Source organism: Trichoplusia ni, chromosome 15 (genome assembly GCF_003590095.1).
Source record: "Trichoplusia ni isolate ovarian cell line Hi5 chromosome 15, tn1, whole genome shotgun sequence".
Taxonomy (NCBI): Eukaryota; Metazoa; Arthropoda; class Insecta; order Lepidoptera; family Noctuidae; genus Trichoplusia; species Trichoplusia ni.
This window is the reverse complement of record NC_039492.1, coordinates 7,283,225-7,305,080: the sequence shown is the minus strand read 5'-3', so window position 1 is coordinate 7,305,080 and position 21,856 is coordinate 7,283,225. Positions and strand designations below refer to the sequence as shown.

Below are 21,856 nucleotides of genomic sequence, written 5' to 3'. Positions count from 1 at the left end.
TTCCTGACCTTTGCCATAAAGTTAGATTAAGATGTCTTTCATCAGAAAGTTTTAAGTGCTGAGATACTTTTTGAGTAAAAGCCAGGATGCTAGAGCAAATAAATTCTAAGCCTCAATTTACACCGAGTGGGTAAACGCGACACCTTGACCTCCAGAAGCCAAAAAGTACAAAGTTCATGAGCATTTAAGAGAATTCTTCGGAGAACGCCACGATTATTGGGTCATATTTAGTTTATACTAAATGTTGCCCGCGGGCTCACCCGCACAAATCAAAAATGGTCCCACGAGATCAAAAAATCTATTATTTGTGTTAATCCTAGTTATGAACTACCTGTGTCTAGCGTCTTTTTTTAGGATTTTAAACTTAAAAAAAAGGAAAAACCAATTACCACTATGCTGTCAATTTCATTTTCAGAAGTAGTTACTATTCCATTCCTGTTCAATTTTAATCATGACCGATGCCTCAATGTATTCTAAATTCAAAAAGACACGTTGGTTCCTATATAATTAGAGCGTGCACATCAAACAAATGGAACCGAACGGGTATCACAGTAATTTCCATCTCGTCTTTGTTCTCAATTTAATTTCTGCTCCCTTTGACTACGTCCCAAATTCTTTCCATTTGACAAAGTCCCACTAATTCGTAGTAACGATAAACACCTTTGTTGTACAGCCATAAAGTCAAAACGACATTCGCAGAGCAGTGAAAAAGTTAATAAAACTCGACAAACTAGGATCCCGGTTTGCACTGTCACATCTCGCTTCTAAATCAACAGGATAGAATTCCTTGCGGTTTTCCGCATTGTCACGCAAGCGGGCGGGGTCTTATGAAGTGTGCTTTCGAGTAATTAACTTTTATTTGCAAAAGATAGAGCGATAATAACTAAGTTGGATTCTTACTTCAGGTTTTTGCTATAAAAGAACGCAATTACGCCTCTTAGTAGAATTTAGTTTTCTTGATTTGTTTGGTAATTTAAGTGACTTTTTAATGCGTTTGCAAATAAGGTATCTTTCTTTAAAAACATTTTAACTGGCTTGGCTGTGTTTGTGTATCATTTGTTCTAAATGTAATCCAAGAGCCTGAACTATTATCCGAAAAATGGGAAGAGCATTACCTCTCACAACGTTAATTTATAAAAGTTTTAACATCATCCATCATCAAGCTCTAAGCTATAGGGAATGGAGGGATTCGTTCATTCATCAGTCGGACTTACCAGAAGATAATTTAAATAAGAAACATATACATTATCGCGTTCCCCCAAGGAACAAGGCTTTACGCTTTCATTTTCCCAATGCCAGTAATTATAGGTCCCAAAAGTACTGCCTACGAAGCCATTTTGCTAAATTGTAATTTAGACCAAGAAGTCTCTCAGAATTCACTGAAAAGTTAGTCTTAAATTATAGGCGTTCTGAGCTAGGGATATTTGATATCTCTTTAACATTTAGAAGTCATTTTAATAAACTGTGGTGAAATAAAACCTCTTTAATGGCAGCAAAACTTTTGAGGACGAATCAGGTACATTTTACAACTAATATGTCAACAATGTCATGTCATGCAATTTAAAAATATAACAAAAATACTTGTTCAGTAATATGGCACTACCTTCTACTGGAAACTTGACAAATTTGAATCATGAAATATTCACGGTGTTAATAAATTATTAACATTAAATGCGCTACCTGCATTACATTCCGCAAACAATGAAAATATTTTGGAGTGGAGTTTTCATGATGCATTTCATACTAGCTTTTCCTCATGGTTTCGCCTGCATTGTTGTTTACCTGCGAAAGTATAACTCCCATTTAACGTACTGCCAGCATGAACGATATAATCTAATTCGGTGCCTTACATTAAAATTGGCCGTTTGATCGTGAAAAGATAACAAACATACAACACGACACTATACATCGTCTGTATGTATAGTGTCGTGTGATGTCATTTCTGAATATTTTACAATATTGTCTGAATATAGTGGTGACGAATATTTATAGGGGTATGGCTTATGTGGAATGTAGGTCTCGCACGCAACCACCCTTTTGTATTGCTTTTATTAAGGTGAGCTTACTGACATAAATTGTAATGGATTTTATTTATTTATAGCCTTAATTTCCTGAGCTAGAATCATTGTCTGTCTAGTAACCATTTCCCAGGAAATTTTGAAATTCTATTCCATGTACAGAAGTAATGTAGCGTTGGTAGACACTGTAATATTGTTTTGTGAAGGCAAATTTAAATCAGTGCAAAAATACTATAGACGTTTTTCAATACACTTATCATAGTGTATCTATACTAATATCTAAAGCTGAAGAGTTTGTTTGTTTGAACGCGCCAATTTTAGGAACTAGGTACTGGTTCAAATTGAAAAAATTTTTTTATGTTGAATAGACCATTCATCGAGGAAGATTTTAGGCTATATACCAACACAGTCGCGGGCAACAGCTAGTTATATTATAAAATTCAATATAAGATTTACTCCAATAAGTACATTTTTAATAAATAATAACTTGTTAGCGGTAATTGTTAATTAGTTAAGTTTTGTAAATGCGTATTAAACTTTGAACTGCATTCGCGTGTTTGAACAAAGTGAAAACTTAAGTTTCACGCTCACACGGTAGTACTTCCTTGACTAGTTAATGCTAATATGCAATATAAGTTTCACATGTTTGTAGTTAATTGTACTTAAATTTCATAGAACAATATATAACGTCACGAACTAAACTACAACTGCGAAAGATGATAGATCACAGGTTAAGTTACACTCGATACGGCTGGTCCACGAATGTTCGTGAATGGTCCTCTGCATTTGCGTTTTAACATTCAGAAATAATATTTTAATAGACTTTCAAATATTCTTAAAATATCTCAACAAAAATATATATTCAGATGAAGACGTAACCGTGACAATATAAAAGATCTTCGAAACAAAGCCACTTTCAAAAGATTCAATTTCAGGGATGGCGCAAACAAAGAATCAAACAATACTCAGGCAATTTGTACTATTACACCTGAAAAACATGCTTGAAAGTACAAAGTGCGGATACATTTCCCTCTTGTTAAATTGCAAGAACGAAATATGTTGTTTGTCAAACCCTAGCCGTAATTGAAAGGATAAGCGTGAAAGAGGTTTTTATTGTTATTTACACAACAAGGGCTTATCAGGCCGGTGTGGAAATATTTCATGTCGCGGCTCCCGAGGCAGCGGTTTACAAAGGAAGTGTACTGTAAGCTATCTATTCAAAGTAACCCCGTTACTTTGTTTCCAAAAAAACTTTTTTGTTGAAAAATACTTCACTAGAAACCTTTTGGCTTTATTTAAACTTGATGTCTATAAATACATTTATTTTCGTTCTTAAAAGTACGATTTAATCTTGTCTTGTTATTTTTTTTCTGACCTTTGATAGGTCCATATCATAGTGGGCGCTTTATGTTTTGTTTTTACCCTTAATAAATTATTAATTTGATGAAAGATGCGATAGAATACTAGTTAGTTGTAACAATTAAAGACGAATCTGCCAATGCGGCCATTTCGCTACATTCACATCGGCGTAAGGTGAAAAATTAATTCACTGTTCATTACTTTTGTGTTATACAATAGTTCTTGTAGTAAAGAACGGCCAAGCCACATATTTTGACTAAGGTGTAGAGTTTGTGAAGTTAGGCCTTGTAGAGTTAGGGCGTGTAGTGTTAGAAGGTTGGCTCTACATGAGATCTGATAACTTTTTGACAGTGCGAGTCATATGGGCTCGTCTTGGCAACATTTTACATGAAAAAGTTTTTGGTGGGATCATAATGTTTAAAAGTAACTCTTTCTCTAAGTGAAAGAGTCTAACGTGGTGAGTAGGTGCGTTTATTGTGCCCTGAATTATTTCAATGTTTGCTGACAATTGATCACACACCTGACATTGGTCTGGCCCAGACAGAGTAGCACACAGAAACCTAAACAATCCAAAAATAATAGGTATTTTTAGGTTTCAACTGAGATAGTGTGATACAAGTTTAGAGTCGTGAGAATAGTATTCATACTTTCTTTTTCAAAGTTTTATTTCCAGCACAAGGAAATATAAGTGCTCCCGTCTAATTCTCCCTAGAATAGCGTGGGGTAAAAGTAATCTCAACCAATGAATGTTGCACAGCCTAGTTAGGCTCGCCAAATAGGTTTTACTCTGCTAAGTAACGTGTATTATCAAATAATGATTCGTGGAGAGAAACATTGTTTGGAATGTCAAAAAAATTACTCGAAAAAACAAAATACACACTACAATTACTACAAGTTGTGTGCGCAATACAAGTGTCCGCCGTACACGGGCGGACACTTGTATCAAACTAATTCATTCTAGTCTTATCCACATATTGACATTATTTTTAATGCACCTGTGCTCTGGTCTTTAAAGCAGAACTACAGCAAATTTTAAAGCGAAACCGTCCAATATACTCCACATAGCACCATCTCACCTCCACGAAATCTTCTTTCAACCTACCACAGATAATTTAGAGTTATATTTATGATCTCAAGTTCTTAAGCCTGATTTTACGACCAATTAAACTTAATTACACTTGTATAACTTGCGCCTAATGCAATGCAAACATGAATAAAGATAACCATCATTTGAAACTAATTTAATAGCGATATTAACTTAGTACCAGCGTCAAGTCACTCGTACGTCATAAACCCTAAAATTTCGTATACAAAATCTTATCTTTGAAAACTTAAAAGCTTGGTCTAACTTAATTATATAAGTGTCTAGTCACATTTTTAAAATTAGACTAGACACAATTTTAAAAGACTATGAATTTAAATGAGACTGAGTTTTAGAATAACCTAATTTTTTAAATTCAAGAATGTTGCTTGATATTAAGTGCTAAATGTTAGCACTTAATATCAAGTAGGTTAGAAAGTTTGAGAACAATTAGTCATTCGAATTTTGGATAACTATATTTTCAAACCAGTTTTCGGAGTGGTTGAGGTTAGCTGTAAATAAAAATAAATAACTTTGTGCACCATGCAACATCATAATATATGCATGTGACATGTAAGTAGTAGATATAAATCTATCTATACACTATACTAATATATATACATATAAAACTGAAGAGTTTGTTTGTTTATTTGAACGCTCTAATCTCAGGAACTACTGGTCCAAATTGAAAAAATATTTTTGTGTTGAAAGACCATTCATCGAAGAAGGCTTTAGGCTATAAACCATCACGCTGCGACTAATAGGAGCGAAGATACAATGGAAAATGTGAAAAAACAGGGCGGGTATAAATCATAACTTATATCTACTACCCACGGGGACGAAGTCGCGGGGAACAGCTAGAAGAAGATATAAGAATGAAAAAAAAAATAACAATAGCACTTAAGATCTATTATATAGACTATTTATTTAGTCTTATTTATTTCTAAAACTGAGGCAAAGTACCTTTCTACTAAATTAATAATTAATTTCGATAGTTTAAATATGAGTAAACTTTAGTTTATTTATTTTAAATCTGCTTAAATATTGACTTGTAATATCGTATTTTACAGAGCTTTATTACTTTGTTCATACGTGGGAGTATTAAATATATCTCCTTCATTTACAACATCAATATAACGTTCAATCAAAACATTAAAAAACAAACCTTTGCTTAGTAAAATTGTTTATTTTGTATCTTTTACTTTTGTTCTTCTTTTGCTTGTTTTTCTAAGGTCACTAACATCAACAACGAGTTAATTAACATTGTTTGTATCAGGTACAATAAACAAAGATCCATTCAGGCTGCTCTCATAACACTAACAGATACTTTTTTTTTCTTTATCAAATTGATCAGGCGGATTATCCTTGACTATGTGAAAATTAAAAAAATTATTATATTTTTGGTTTAACAAGAATACAAATTGATTCTAAAGTATCATACTATTGAAAAACCTATCAAAACAGAAACAGCAACAACAAAAGAACATCAGCCAGATAAAATAGGTTAACAGATACAGAATGTTCGACGTTCGCGAAAATAGCGCCCGTTTCGTTGAATCCATCGATTTCATGCCGACTTGGGCCACAACTCGTGGCGGCTCAACTCTGATTGCAATCGTACCAACCTATAATACCTCTGATACTCCAGGAAAATACATGTACAACAGCCGAAAGAAAAACCTCGAAATTTTAAATGAAAACAAGGAGAATTATGAAGAACAAGTAGCAAGTTTAAAAACTAAAACTCTTGCAATTAGCATTGTTCGCACTTAGAATCTTAATATTCTTGTTTTTCGCTAAGATGCCTGCTGAATTCCTAATTATGACAAGCCCGTATTAAAACAAATGAGAGAGACTTACGAGGTTATTGACCTTGATTTACCTAGGAACCGTTTCTTCCTGAATTATTGGGAACCGTAAAGGTACATTTTTTAAGAATCGCTAAGTTTTGGAGGGACAGTGACATTCGTTTTCAACATATGACGTGAATTTGACTGTCAATTCAGTACATTCGGGCTATGTGGTCAGCGTTAGGCTGCATTACTAACAGAAATCTGCGATGGGAATGTGTTATAGGAGGATATCCGCTGAGCCGTTTCTTCAAGAGCCGTGCTGACCGAGGCGTGGTAAATGAAGCGATTCAATTGTTTATTTACAATCACATCCCTTGCTATACATCCTCGAATATCTCTGTTGGAAACGCAGCCTAAACGTTGTATGTATGAAGCTAAATCAGTGTGCCTGACTACAGCTGCTTTTCATTTGTTAATATTATCGATTATTTCTGATATAAGAGGTATTATTAAAGGAAGTTATCCCGTTTCAATGCCTTTGTAACATTCTGAAAGTTTGTAAGTGGTTGAGCTTGAAGGTAAACACACTAATAAATCTCGTTAACTTGGACAGATTGAGTTATTTCTACCCATATTGATTGAGGATACCATCCTCTTGGGAAACTATTATGTATTATTAAGTTATTCAAGAAACAAATACAATGTATTTAAGTTCAATCATTTTTTAAATTAGGTAAAGGCAGAAAAAATCTCTATTTATAAAAAATACAAAAACACAGACACTAAAACTTACTTACCCTTTAAAAAGTATAATAATAATTTGAAACCTCACTCGAGTATATTTGCAGACATTCGGTCTCCCCACTTTAAATCTCTACAACTTTTAAATGGCTGAACCGCTGCACGTTAAACACACGCACATAAGTCATCTGTTTAATGCAAATAAGAAACTAAATTAAAGTCGCTTCATCAGTTTTGCAGATATGATGCCATAGACTGACACGACAGAGAGTCACGCCAAACAAAGATATCCTCACTTAAATAAACATGTTTAGATTAGGTATAATTTTTCATGCATGACATACATTTTTATTGTGAAAGAACATATTCGTGTGTCGGTATAGACAACAATTTCTACTTTGCCCTAAAATATTTATACAAGACAAAAAAAGAATCATGAAAATCGGTTCAACCGGTTCGCAAGTTATGAGGTCACAAACATGAAAAAAATACAGTCGAATTGATAACCTCCTCCTTTTTTGAAGTCGGTTACAAATAAATGTGCCACATTTCTATCTCCACATTAAACTAGCAAATTTCTTTGTTTATTTATTTATTTATTACTTAGGGAAAACAAACAATTACACACTAAAAATATACACCACAGTAGAAAAATATTTATACATATTACAAGTGTGTAACTCACAACGTTATCCACAGTTTATATATAAAATATAATATTTTGGTACGTTCACGAATTCACGTTTCATAACTATCGATAACACAAGCATAAAATTTTGTGATTTTACATGTTTACAATTTTCATGCCTAAAATAATTTGTTATTTATTGTACTAAAGAGATATTCTCTCCAGCTTCTGTATTGATATTTATGGTTGCTATGTGAATGTCTGTGTTCAGCCGGTATCAGCGCTTTAGCCTGAAGTTACTGCGACATATTGTGCACCCCATAAAGTGTAACAAGAATCGGGACTCAGGAATATACGATATTCACATTACGGCTTACTGTAAAGTGGTATCTTCCGTGTATTTTTATCCAGGAAAAATATATTTGCGGCCTTAAAGCTACATCGATTACGTCTGATTTGGGTAACCCTTCATAACATGTATTTATAGTAATTGCTTTGAACCGTAAAGGAATAAATTGATGGCATCTGTTTTTGAAAATAGAGCCGATATCGGACTGTTTTCCGACTTCTTATGTTTTATTTATGAGCTTTCTTTGCGGGGTAGGAAAGGAGAAGGCAATTAACTTTCCTATTAACTTCAATTATGAATGTTTTTGTTTGTTGCTGGAGTATATTTTAACAAACCTTTCTTTTTGAGTTCCTTACAAAAGGGTTTAATCTAAACCCTCTTTTTGTCCGTCTGTTACTAGGCTGAATTTTTTACTGATAGTGTATGTCTGTTGACGCTTTGAAAACAAAGATATAAAAATGCGAGATTAAGCACCCGCTGGTACACGAACGGTAACGAATATGGCGGGATATCAATTTTTGCAAAGCATACTTTTAAAGAAAAACATATTTCTCTTTACCTATTTACGCGGAATCCTTCGTGTCTTCCCATTATACTACTAGCACTGTTAGAAAGTCTTAGAGGAAACCATGCAGCAAAATCGAACTAGGTTTCTATTGGATTAAAAGTTTTGTACACATGTGACAATACAAACTAACACAGAAGTAAAACCACTCTCCGTAGCAAAACAAAGCAAGCAAAATAAAGGGCTTACCATATATAAAAAGGAAAGAAAAAATATCAACATAACGATAGGGACAAGTAAGCTTCTTTTTTAACTTTTGCGGTCAAGGTCAACCCTTTTGCGGTCAAGTTTTGATGACGGAATGTATAATTGACAAAAAGACGACGAAATGTTTAACCCCAACATGACAAGGGTCATATTCGCAAATATATACAAATTTTAAAATGTTGAATGTGGTCCTGTACAATTAACATAGACATGACATGGGAACACAGATGTATTTTTGACGCTTTACGAATCATGAATAATTTTTGATTTCTATAAAAAAAATGTTGAATGTAGTTTGAAAATGACGTGATAAGTTTTCAACTTTTCATAACGTTTGATAGGCGCATTTTGCCCGGCACAATGTTTTCTGGAAATCAGTTTTTTTGCACGTCGACCCTTAAAATAAACATTAAATTTATAAGACATAATTTTAAAAACGTTTTTAAAAATCTCGATTTTCTGTCAGCTTTTCATCCAACAAAAAATACCATGAGTGTTTGTGGTTCCTCAGGACCGTAGATTAACGGTTTAAGGGATAAACTTAGAAAGACTTTAATATTCTTTTGTGTAGCGAGGGAATCCTCATAGACACTTGCTCCCGCGTAGTATCAGGCTCACTGACTCAACCTAAATCATCTGCGTTTTGACGTCGCTACTGATAAGGTATCTGCTAAATATTATATAGCTTTTTCTGTTTTGTCAGGTACTATACACTAGGATCGCAGTGGGTCTGTGGCAGAGTTCCCATGCGCTCCAGCATCTGGAGCGTGTGCAGTGCTGTGCGACGCAGTACCAGCGTGGAGAGAAGCCAGGCCCTGCTGCCTACGAGCCGCAACAAACCTTCGTTGGCACTACCGATGACAAGGTATATACATATACTAGTATGAAACACGTAGAGCACACTTACTCAAGTCTAAAAATATATTTATGCAAAAAGGCGAGTCTACCAAGCGTTCTTTTTTTTCAAACAATTTTCTAACGTGGGGTCGCGAGTGTTTCCAACCCTTCCAGGCTTGGAAACAGTCGTGACCTTCTTTAGTCACGTTGCATTTCCGTCTTTTTTCACGCTTGTGTGAAGTTCCATTATGCGGGCTACATATTCAAAACGGTTTCCGTTTCAACGTCAGTTGTGGTGTCACAAACTAGCAGTTTAAACCCACAACGAATTTTAATAAAGCAGGCTAATAAATAGCGCTGTTCTTACATTATCATATTAAGCATTGAATTATTCATGCCCGTGGAGTGTGAGCACTTAGAGTTTATATTCCCACGTTACAAAGGATTTAATTTAGCAACATGTTTCTGGCTTTGTAAGCATTGTTTTAGCGATCTCGTTAAAACACCCGCAAACCTGTACATAGTATCTGCCAAATATTTCAGTGGCTGGATGCTAAACAGGCTTTGGAACGACACTGGTTCCACTATCAGCCTCGTTTGCATACAGTGATACGATCAATTCGCTATTTATGCGGCTCGCTGCAATAGCAACATCATTAAAATGTTTACTCAAGCGTTTGTCTCATTGATTGAAACACATGAACATGAGTTCATTTTCAGATTCTAAAATCAATTGCTACAATAACGTTGTTTACATAATATGGTAATATGACGTTCCAATTTTAAATATTGTTCGTACCGAAACCAATCATTAGCTTCGCGTAACAAATAAGAATCGCACGTTGGATATCAATTTGCCACACCCCCTTATCGAGAAGGCACAACTTAACAACAAAAGGAAGCTTTATATTAGTACCTTTTCTTAACTTAAGGAAGTTCTTTGATCTTAAATTCTTTGTCAGTGGATAGAACGGATCAAGTTCAGATTGATTTGGCAGGTAGGTATAAAGTTTGTTTTCGAGGCTACAAACAGCTGGAACGGTTATGTAACTGTCTGGCGGATATAAGCTGGTCGGATTGTGACGCCGGCGGCGCTCGGCTTCATATAACACGTTAATGTTCTTTTGGGAAGCGGTAACACTCGAGGTACCGCGCTATTCTACAAGTCTACTTGCTTTTTATTCGACAATTCACTATTGTAGTAGTACTTTCTCCAAAAGCCTGCGATAGTGCCCATTTTACTCTCTTTATTGAAAGAAAAGCCTGCATTGTTCGAATATGTGTTAGTCTCGTTGTATCTCGTTCCTAAAGTACTGTCGGCTAAGGCGAACTTCCCGTGGCGAGACTGTAAACTTCTAACTCCGCAAACATTTTCCTCTCAGTCAATGAAAAGATGCTACTTTAAGCTCGGCGTCGCACAAACAGAACAAACTGTGATATATGTGGAAAGCGGTTTGACGATTCATAAATATTAAACTGAATTCTAGAGGCAGGTATTGCACCATTTCTACTCGTTGAATATTTAGTATGAGCCGGAAAATCGAAAGATCAGTTGACTTGATTCGATTTTTATGGTAAAATATTGATGTTTAATCAATTTTTAGCACACACGTTGATATTTTGTGACATGAGTTAACAAATGAGAAATGAAAAAAGTTAAAAAAATATCAGCCCAGTAAAATACAGTAATAATGTACTTTAATACCAGTAAATATTATTATTTTACTCTTTTTAATTTTGCTTTAAATAATGATCTAACTTAACCATTTTTTTCTCACGCAGAAAGTGGTGACGATGAGCAGCGTGGGCAAGTCCAGCACGCCGAAGGCTCGCAGCCACGAGACACGCAACTGCCACCACCTGAGCCACCTCTCCCGCAACGTGCTGCGCGCGCGCCGCGGCGTCGTGCGCATGCTCATCGTCGTAGTCCTCACCTTCGCCATATGCAACTTGCCATTCCACGCACGCAAAATGTGGCAGTACTGGTCCAGCGGCTACGAAGGCTCCAGTGATTTCAGCACGCTCCTCACACCGCTCACTTTCCTCATCACTTACTTCAACTCAGGCATAAATCCACTTCTGTACGCTTTCTTATCTAAGAATTTCAGGAAAGGCATGAAAGAGTTACTTTTCTGTAACTGCCATGGGAAAAGGAAAAGTGAGAACCTAATTTTATTGAACCCAGTGGGTGGTGTGGGGCTGCGCAGGAGCTCGACTCGCTCGACCCGCGCCAACTGCAGCACTGTCACCATAGCCCCCAACGGAGAGTCATGAGACATGCGTCGGCGGCGCTTCCTGTATAAGGTGGAAAATATCGATATTTCCTGATTAACGGAGAGCACCGACGAAGTGACGGATAGCAGCGGCTTCTACACTGTCTCTACCATATCTAGGCGTGATTTGTACGACTAAGAGACAGAGAGAGAGCATCCGAACACTAACTAGTGATAGAAATAAGACTCGTTAAGAACTTCTTAGTGAATTTCGCCGACTGGCAACACAAACAAATTGGAGTGCGAGTGTGTGTGATGTAAACATGGTGATCTCACGAGCTTAAAGCGTGTTTGTTGTTAGATTAACTAGTGCTTGTAAGTGAGTCGAGAACCAACGTTCGTATGATATTCTTTTAATTGAATACTTGATGACTTGCTGTTGTATTTTCTTAACGTCGTTGCAATAATGTATTAGATAATTGTGGAGTACTTACTTCAACACTACTTGCGACCAGTTTAAAAATGATTAGATTTTAAGAATTATATACGCATGTTTCTATCCCATTTTTGTTACTCCCAAAACCATTTTTTTTTATTCAGTCATGTCTTTTTTTTTCATGTCATAAGTATATTTTTGAACCCGGTTAAAGTAGCAAAGTGTAGCATAAGATGTAAAGAAATTATCAGATAAATGCAATGTTTCTCTTGTATTAAAATGGATGTGAATACTGAATTTACACCTATAACAGCAGCCCGTCACTTCAGGAGAAATGATCATACTTAAACGATTCTTAAGTCAAGGTATATGTCATCATATTAATATCTTGAGCTCGGGTTTTGGAATCCAATATTTATGTTCAATAATACTTAGGCTTACCCCGCTATCGCCAGCAGCAGAGGTAGGCTGCACACTTGTCATCATAGAGGTAATACTAGGGGCGTGATAGCTGACAATATTAAAATAACAACTACAAATATTACACGATACGAGTATCTTATAAGCTACGTAAAATAACATTCTAGTCGCATAAAGATTTGAATATCAAAAATGTATAAATTAAAGTATTAATAAAACTTAAAAAATAAGAGAATGTAAATAAAGTTTTGTTATAAAACTCGATGTAAATATTTAACATATCTAAACATTTTTATACGTAACAAATTTAATAAAGTTGAGATAAATTGTTAAAAGTTCCGCCTTATAGCAGGACTAGTTGGAATAGAGCGACCCATGGCCAAATACACATTATCATAAAACTCGTTGATTTACCAATATTTGCTGATCACATGCGACGGCGAATGAATGTATCCATCTACGTAATTATATATTTTTACAAGATTGTATCAAATAATAGTTATTTACACCTTAATGTGGACTACATGTTACGTAATGGACTTTGACTTTGGGCCCACCTAATGTTTGTTCTGTAAATAATAGTACCTAATTGAAAAAGTCGTTGTTTCTTTGCTCTTTCACTGATCAATCAATTATTTATATCCTTGTACATAAAAGGGGTGAAGATGGGTCCAAAATCAAATCGTTTTAATTGAACTACGCTAAATAGACTATGAAATTAGATTTAAATTTTATCGACTGTTCAAAGTACATCAAAATATCGTTCCCACGTTGTTCTCGTAAATCTTAATAAGAAAAGTCGTGTAAATAATACATCCATTGTTATTCTAGAAGTGTTTCGATAGAGTAGACCGGTTTAATGAAAATAGTTCTATTTGAAATTCGAAATTGCCGTTTCAAAGTCATTGTAAATCAAAACTATAATCGTTGAAATGAATTTGTTTGTGTTGAATTGGTTAAACTTGAAACCAAAGTAGGTTTAAACGTCAGAGGGGTTTCGAAGCTGATTGGGGCCGGCTAGACAGACCCTAATTAATATTTGATTTGTGAAAACTGACCTTATCGGTTGTCCTTTTAAGGTTGGAAGTCAACGACGGTAGTAACGCTTTGACAGCTCATTTAATATCTTGGTAGGAAGGGATTTTCTGAATAAATTCATGCCACACACAGACTTGCCGATGGCTCTATGCCTATATGCTTTACCTTCCTTATTCTTAAGTAAGAACCAACCAGAAATATAAAAGACTAACTGTTGCCCGCGACTTCGTCCCCGTGGTTAGAAGATATAAGTTATGATTTATACCTGCCCTGTTTCTTTCACATTTTCCATTATATCTTCGCTCCTATTAGTCGCAGCGTGATGGTTTATAGCCTAAAGCCTTCCTCGATGAATGATCTATTTAACACAAAAAGAATTTTTCAATTTGGACCAGTAGTTTCTGAGATTAGCGCGTTCAAACAAACAAACAAACTCTTCAGCTTTATATATTATAGTATAGATAGATAGTAAAGATTACTCAACTATTTAATTTGCATTATTCAGTAAAAGATTCTTATAAAGTTTGGACACATTATTTTAGTGTCCCTCTCTATCTTCTGCACATTTTTCTTGACATCGCCAAATATTTACATTATTTCGTGAAAAGAAAATCCCTCGGAGTAAAATAACACAAACGTTACTTAGCTGTCCTAAACATATTTAAATAAGCAACCGTGGCAGGTCGGCCCGCATAAAAGTTTTTAATTTTCCGGGACGAAGGCATCCTATATCCAATACTAGGCTGGCAACACTGTTCCTACCTTCATTACTTAGTTCAACGAAATTTGGACTTTTTGCTGCAGACAGTATTTAAAGAAACAAATAAATAAGAAAGAAATTCAGTTAACGAGGCTTTTGAAAAAAAATAGTTAACACTGGGAAAACATATTTATTCTTATTGAAAAAAGAACTTCAGATAGTAATACGAAAACCGCAGCTTTTATTTTTGACTGCCCCTCACTAAATCATGTCAATGATTGTATACTGTGTTAATTCTAAAAAATATTTATTAGTCCTGAAATTGAAGAAGACGAAATGAAGAATTAAATTGACTATCCTTATTCGTCAGCTGTACCTGTAACGGCAGTTCATACGAACTACTTACTACTTAGCAAGTCTAACATATTAAGACCTTCCATCAGCACATTTTTTTTTACAACATTCACACAACGCCATCTAGTCTCAAATTAAGCAGAGCTTGTGTCATGAGTACTAGACAACTGATAAATATACTTATATATTTCTAAATACATACGTATGAACACAGAACAAATGATCATGCTGATCACACAAACATTTGTTCTGGGTGGGAATCGAACCCACGACCTCCGGTATAGCAGTCAGGGCCACTGACTACTAGACCAACAGGCCAGTCGTCGGTCGTTTATACACGAGATCCTCGTTTTATTGCCTCTATACTTCGCGGGAGACGGCCAGTGAGATATAGAGTCATACGAACATTAAACTAATCCGGTCTACTCTATTCATTGTAATTATTTTGGCCAAATTTACGAAAGAAAATTCAATATTAGGTATTCTTATTCTTGTATGTATATTTAGATATCAGAGTCTATTTCTCTATGTATATGGAAAGCCAGTAATTTCGACCAGAAAGTTAAGTAGTTTTCAGACCAAAAAGTAGGTTTAAAACGCCCATATGTTATGTTTTGTTCATCAATATATGTCTTTATCCCAAAGTACGTTAAGGTGGTCTAAGTCTTACCAAAATTAGCAGATTTTTCTCCGGGCTGGTTTATCGGATCTCCAGAAGCCATTTTAATTGGTAACACGTATCCCATGACTTAACGACCGACAGAGGTCAAAGTTCATCGGTCGGGACCAACAGCCATCGTTTGAAAACATTGCTAATTATTGTTTAGTAATTCAACTGTTACTTATATTTTGACACACACTTATCCCCTCATGTAGATCACAAAAGAAACTTTTAAGTAGTGAAGTACACATGTCTTACGAAACATGTTCTCTCAGAGTTGTTCACAAACTTTTAGGCTCACAACAATGTGACAAGTGCTGTAACAAATATTATACTTAGATGTTTATACTTTGTAACTACGAAATATTATGTTCGACATACTAGGTAGATAGAATACTAAATGTTATAAGGATTTCCTTCAATATATGGTGTTCAAACGATATCAAGTATTACTATTCATTTGTATTTACCTCTATTTACTTCATTTTTAATAAATTTAATTCTAAAAGGTCCAGTTCAAATAATAAACATTACATTATCCTAACATAATGTTTTACATATCATTTTTAAATAGGGTTCTGACCTAAAGTCTGGGACTTAAATATTATAATGTACCATTTACACTGTGAAAGGAATTGATATCACGTTCATAGGAAATTGCACCCAGGCGTTTAGGATTTAAATTCGAAAATGCTTTGAAATACGTTTAGCTGGGTAGCTTGCGGTGATATTAGTGTTTGTGGCTACTTGAAAATGAAATAGGTAGGAATAGAATAGAAGCAGGAATGTATTCACGAGTATTTTCATTTTACCTCTGCTTCGCGCTCAACCTAGTTTACGAATGTGTTTCGAAGTTGGTACCTAATTGCTTTTCTCTGGTATAACTTAGATATAATCAAGGTTTACAAGATGTAACAACTTTATCACGACGTTTGATACAAGTTTAGTTATTACTTTTAAAGTTTAGAGTTTAAAAGTAATACGTTGTTTATAGTACTTTATAGCTAATTACAGAAATGCAAACTGGATAACAAATAAAAGTTACAAAAAAAATAACAAGGCTATTATTGTGCAGGTATATTTAAATACACTTGTCATGTACAGGTAGAATCTAAATGCTTTAAAATCCTACTCAATGACAGTTGCAGATAACGGAATCGTTCAATTGCTAAGGTCATCAATCAGAGAATTTTCCAAGATTTTATAAAAGTTTTTACAATCGAATTAGAGAAATAGGTTACTCCATCCATCATTTTTTACTCAATTTCAAAATTCATAAACAGTATAAAACTAATAAATCGAGATCATTAAACATTTAATTCCCATGTTTCCCCACTAATTTATTTTATGAGTAAATTCCTTATCAAGAGACACTGCTTTTTATTCCTTAAAATTTCTACAATTCGGAGGCATTTTAAACATTTCGAGACTACAAATGTAATAAATGAATAGCATCTACGTGCTGTTCATAGCAGCTAAGTAAAACGAGAGCAGTTCTTAAGAAGTTTGTCTAAGTGTAGTTTATTTTACGGTTATAGCCGGACTATAACAGTTTTGTTATGCCACAAACGGTTTTGCAAATAAACATTCAGATAGTTGAGTGTACAAAATGGTTTTTGTGTGCGCTATTATAGCTTAGAGGTATGTCTGTTGGACTGCAGTCAAAGTTCGTAATTTCCAATCCTGGAACACACCATTTCTTTTCAAATTCATGTGCGTAATTGCGTATCACAAAAGAATGGAACTTGCTTAAAATTCTAACGTTAATAAAAGTGCTACAACTTAGAATTTTAAGTATATACATGTACTTATAGTTTTAACTGACAACGTCAACAAACAACAAATACAAGCAAAATTGTTTATTTCAAATGGATCTCAAAAAATAACTTTTAAATGAATAACATTATTTACCCTTTAAATGGGTTTTAAAATTAACGCACCTCACAAATTCATCGAATAATTTTTTGTCCATCAAATAAATGGCAAAAACAATTGAAAATTTTCAATTTCGTCTTAACAATTCCATAAATTATACATTTCATGTTTTTAATCGAAATAATTTGCGTAGGCACAAACAATTACATTCAGCTCGGGTCAACATTTAGTTTTAATCACTTAAGTCTGTATTTGATTCAATGCTTTAAATTACAGTGCTAATGTTTTTGTTACAAATTATTTGAACTGGACCTTTGTAAGAATAATTATCATATTAAAAAATATTTCTTTGTATTTTTGTCACATTCCTTTACTTATTCAGTGCGTACTTTGAAAAAAGAATTACTTAAAAATGCAGTCAGTACACGCTTTACCCGCATTCTGGTAATACCTAAAATTGAGAAGGTGGGGTTGCAAACCGTAAAAATTCCAACTACACAGCGCAGGGATAAACGTTCTCAACCGCATCGGTAGGTGTAACATTTCCTCTAGTGAAAATGCGAATAAATGAGCACCAGATAAAAAAAAGAATACCTACAACAAAGAAAAAACTCTTTCAGTCCGTATATGGTATTTGGAGAGATTCTCAGCTCTCTAAAAAAATAAATCATCTTCTCTTTCCAAAGATCAAGCAGACAATGCTTTCAAAATCAAAATCAAAAGTTTCTATTTCAAGTAGGAACTTTTCCAGGCACTTCAAAACGTTACAATAATGATTATAGTTGCTTTTAAATCTTATATACAAAATTATCGGATCTGGTACTTTCTGCATTAGTTCATATACTGACTCTCGCATTTTAAAATTGTTTGAACTTTTAAAGAGACAGCGACTCCAGAGTCGCTTTCGACATTTCATTTCAGGGTTGTTAGATGGGAAATGTGGACTTCGCGGTCTCTGAAAAGACGATGCAAAGTGATGATATATCCTACTTAAGATATAAATGATTTTATTTCATTTCATCTGGTTACATAAATACCTTCAAGTATACCTAAGTGGGTGTAGTTGAACGCCCACGACTCACCTCTTTCCACTAGAATTCATACATACTTAATAAGTATTCATTTGAAGAAACTACTGAGTACCGTTCGCAGTTTGATTAAATTACTTACACACCAAGTTAGTTTCACATGCTCATATTGGTTTAGCTAACTAACATAGAGCCTGACTCGGCACTAAAATTATTTAAACGATTAATTACAACGTGTTTACAAACATTAGGTTTCAAACGTATTTTAACAGAACTTTACCCTAGCGAGTGATAGAAAAGGCTCGGAAAATGGATGGAAACTGACTTTTCTATTTCGGTTCGATTATTCAAGTATCATTGAGAACTTTCTGTCAATGCTGAAGGTTGCCGAAATGCCACTTGGCTTGCAGGTCTGTTATTTTTAAGATTCCTAAATAAAAATGTTTTTTTTTTGTTTTCTTAAATCAAACGATCATTTCTAATTAAAAGGTGAAGTTTTTTGAAAAAAATATTGATTATTCATCATTATCATCTCAGCCCACGGGACCCAGAAATATTGATTACCCGATGAAAATTAAGAATGGTAAGACCATTTCTTATTATCTTAGTTTTTAGAAAGGGAGTTGATTCTGATAGAGTTTGGTTCTGGATTCGATCTTGAATGGATCTATCGAACCAAACCAAGTTCAAATAGCGATCAGTCTTATCAGCGTCGTTACCTGTCGATAGAGCGCAGTTAGAACTCGTGGCATTGCACAAATTGGATCTGGTTACCGGATCCAAAGTAACTACCAACTTGATCTCAATTCCAGTGTATAGAACACACTTTATAAGAGCTGAACTGACTGCAAAATTCTCTAAAAAACTTTTGGAAACTTTTGACGTTAAAAACAGTTAGATTCATTTGAATTGAGAAATAAACTAAAGAATGCATAGAAATAACAAGTTGAACATTATACGTGTAAACCATGTTGTCGTCATTTAAATAATAAATTCAGTATGTAAACAATTATGTATAATCCAATTGTAATTATTCTGTTTATCTTTATGTATTGTTGTTCTAACTATTATATGTTCAATTGTTCATGTCAGATTGTAATATAAAATTAATAATTATATTTAATTACATACAACAGTTGTTTAAATTACTTTAGACCTTTAATCTTTAATTCTTGAGTTGTTCGAAGGTGAGAGTTTAATCGTTTACCTTTATGATTTTTAATGGCATGAGTTTTGCGTTTGTCTGTATGTAAACAACTTTAATGTATGTTATATGTAGCAGCAAGACCTTGAAAGCTGTCAAGCTTGTAGCTGTAATGACTTTTAATATTTTAAAACGCAAAAAAAACATGTCAATATTTTTCCAACCGTAGAATTGAATTTAAAAAAGTTCCCAAAAAATGATAAATATCGAAACGTTTTGTTGAATAAACATTAGATTTAATACTTTTAGATTCCGAAAACACGACAAAGCAAGATAAAATATCAATAAACGATATTGCAGATTAATAACACAGACAAGCTTTCGGTCTCACTTCACATAATCTAACCCAAGAACAATTCCCACAGGTCAACATCACTATTTGAAAAGCGACAAGTTTCCTTCAAAGTGAATAAGTAATGGTTCTAAATCGGCGTAATTGGCACAGGCAGTACCTATTAATGATGCCAAGTTTGTTAAACGTCGCCGTGTGTAGGAAACAAGATGGAAACAAGAGTAAGTTGAGAGTAGGTCGACAGTCTTGATAATTAGAACTTATAGGTTTTCAGACTTTGCCCCGCTTCTCCTAAAACGGGTTGGGCGAAACGATAACTTTTTGGCTGTGTTACAGTACCATTATATGTAGGAGTATTTAAAGCAATACTAACAAAACATAAACCTTGTTCATTCATTTTTAACAAACTTCAAAAAGGAGGTTCTCGTATCTCGGAGGAGAATTATTCGCATTTTTTTACCTTAGTACTTCACATGGCAGTCACCGATTTTATTGGTTTATTTTCATTTAACGTGTAATAGCTGTAATTTGGCTCCATAAAAATATTGACAAGTTTAGCTTTGTATTTCTTTTTTGTCGGTTGTATGTGTTTGTTCTTGAAAATATTATTGAAAATATTTTATCAAGTAAAGATAAAATCTGAGTTTTCAAATCAGAAGGTATTTAGCTAATTATATAAAACAATCCCAGACACCCCAAAACGAATTTATTCAACAACTTAAACCTGCTCCCTTTCTTGCAATTAGTAGTAGACAAATAAAAGCTTTGCAAAACTAGATAATTCTTTTCCTAGACTTGAGATTATCCCACCTCTCGGTAACGAGCAATACTAACTTCGTATTTTCACGTTGGAACTTTCCAGGGATTTCTAAGTGCCTCTCTAATCCAGCAACTTGGCCTATAACACTGCCGAAATATAAAATTTATATCAGAGTCTCTCATTACAGCGCCAAAGAGGTATTAGATTATATAGGTTGGAATAAATTAGATTGCATGAAGTACACAAGCGCAGGGATTTGACTTCTGCTGATTTCATAGATTATTATTCACACGTATAGCTGATGAATAAAGAGAAAGATGCATACGAAACATGGACGCATAGCTTATGAAATAATAACGACCAAAGGCTGTGGATAAATTAAATCTCTCATGCAGTTTTTACTGATGGAATCACTACGACACTCGTTAATATTGAACTTGTTGAAATACAACTGAGGTTTACACATTTTTATGCGAATATTGTGATATTATGCCTAGGCCTTCTCATCGCATTTCATAAACTCAAATAAAAGTTCCTAAGTACCTGTAGTTTATGATAATTTTATTTCAGTAAACACTAAAAAAGGTACAATATTTTCTCCCAAACTTATTTATAGTACTGCTCGCATAAACTGTGCCCAGGCTAGCTATATTTCAGACAAGTTTTCGCTTGGGTGTTAGACTAGATTTAGATTCCGATATAAATTGTAATATAGTTGTGAATGTGACGTTGTGTCGCTATATTTTTTTCCCGCTTATAGCAAAGAAAAGGGTTGACATTTACATGAGTTATGCTATATTTACCTGCTTGGTAGTCGTACCTCGTATGTTTACGGAACAGAAAGCTACCCCGAGCAAATTACCTCAGACTTTTCGCCTCTATTGCACTTTATACACACGATATGAGCTCCTATAGCTAAGTGCATTTTTTACAATTAGTCAGGTCATTAGGTGACTTCGATTGCTCTAAATGTTCGAGTGATTTCTATTTGAAACTGTCTGATGTAATCTTCATGTCACATGGACCACGGACACCATTAGGTATTGCCCTTGGCTATGATCGCTATATTTTGAAAGTATTATTATTAAAGAAAATAGTTCACTCTAGCAGTATATGGGTATAATAATTATGTATCATGTATTTATTAAAGTTTTCTGTCTGTACGAAATGTATGTATTTAATTTTTGAGTTTTATTTTGCTAGACTATTTTATTTCAACTTCTAAAATATTGCTGGTAAACACAGCCTAACTACCTACCAATCAAGATGACAGGATCAAATAGGCATTGCAGTCGAT

The 21,856-nt window shown here is 34.3% G+C and overlaps 1 protein-coding gene across 1 annotated transcript in view; it reads left to right on the top strand.

The window, feature by feature from the left end:
- The window catches only part of LOC113501209 (trissin receptor-like), a 69,890-nt gene extending 57,019 nt beyond the window's left edge, over positions 1 to 12,871 (top strand). The window contains exons 6-7 of the mRNA XM_026882278.1: positions 9,445 to 9,606; positions 11,361 to 12,871. Of these exons, the coding sequence (XP_026738079.1) occupies positions 9,445 to 9,606; positions 11,361 to 11,852 (654 nt within the window). The 3' untranslated portion in view covers positions 11,853 to 12,871. The remainder of the gene's footprint in view (positions 1 to 9,444; positions 9,607 to 11,360) is intronic.
- Positions 12,872 to 21,856: the final 8,985 nt, after the last annotated feature.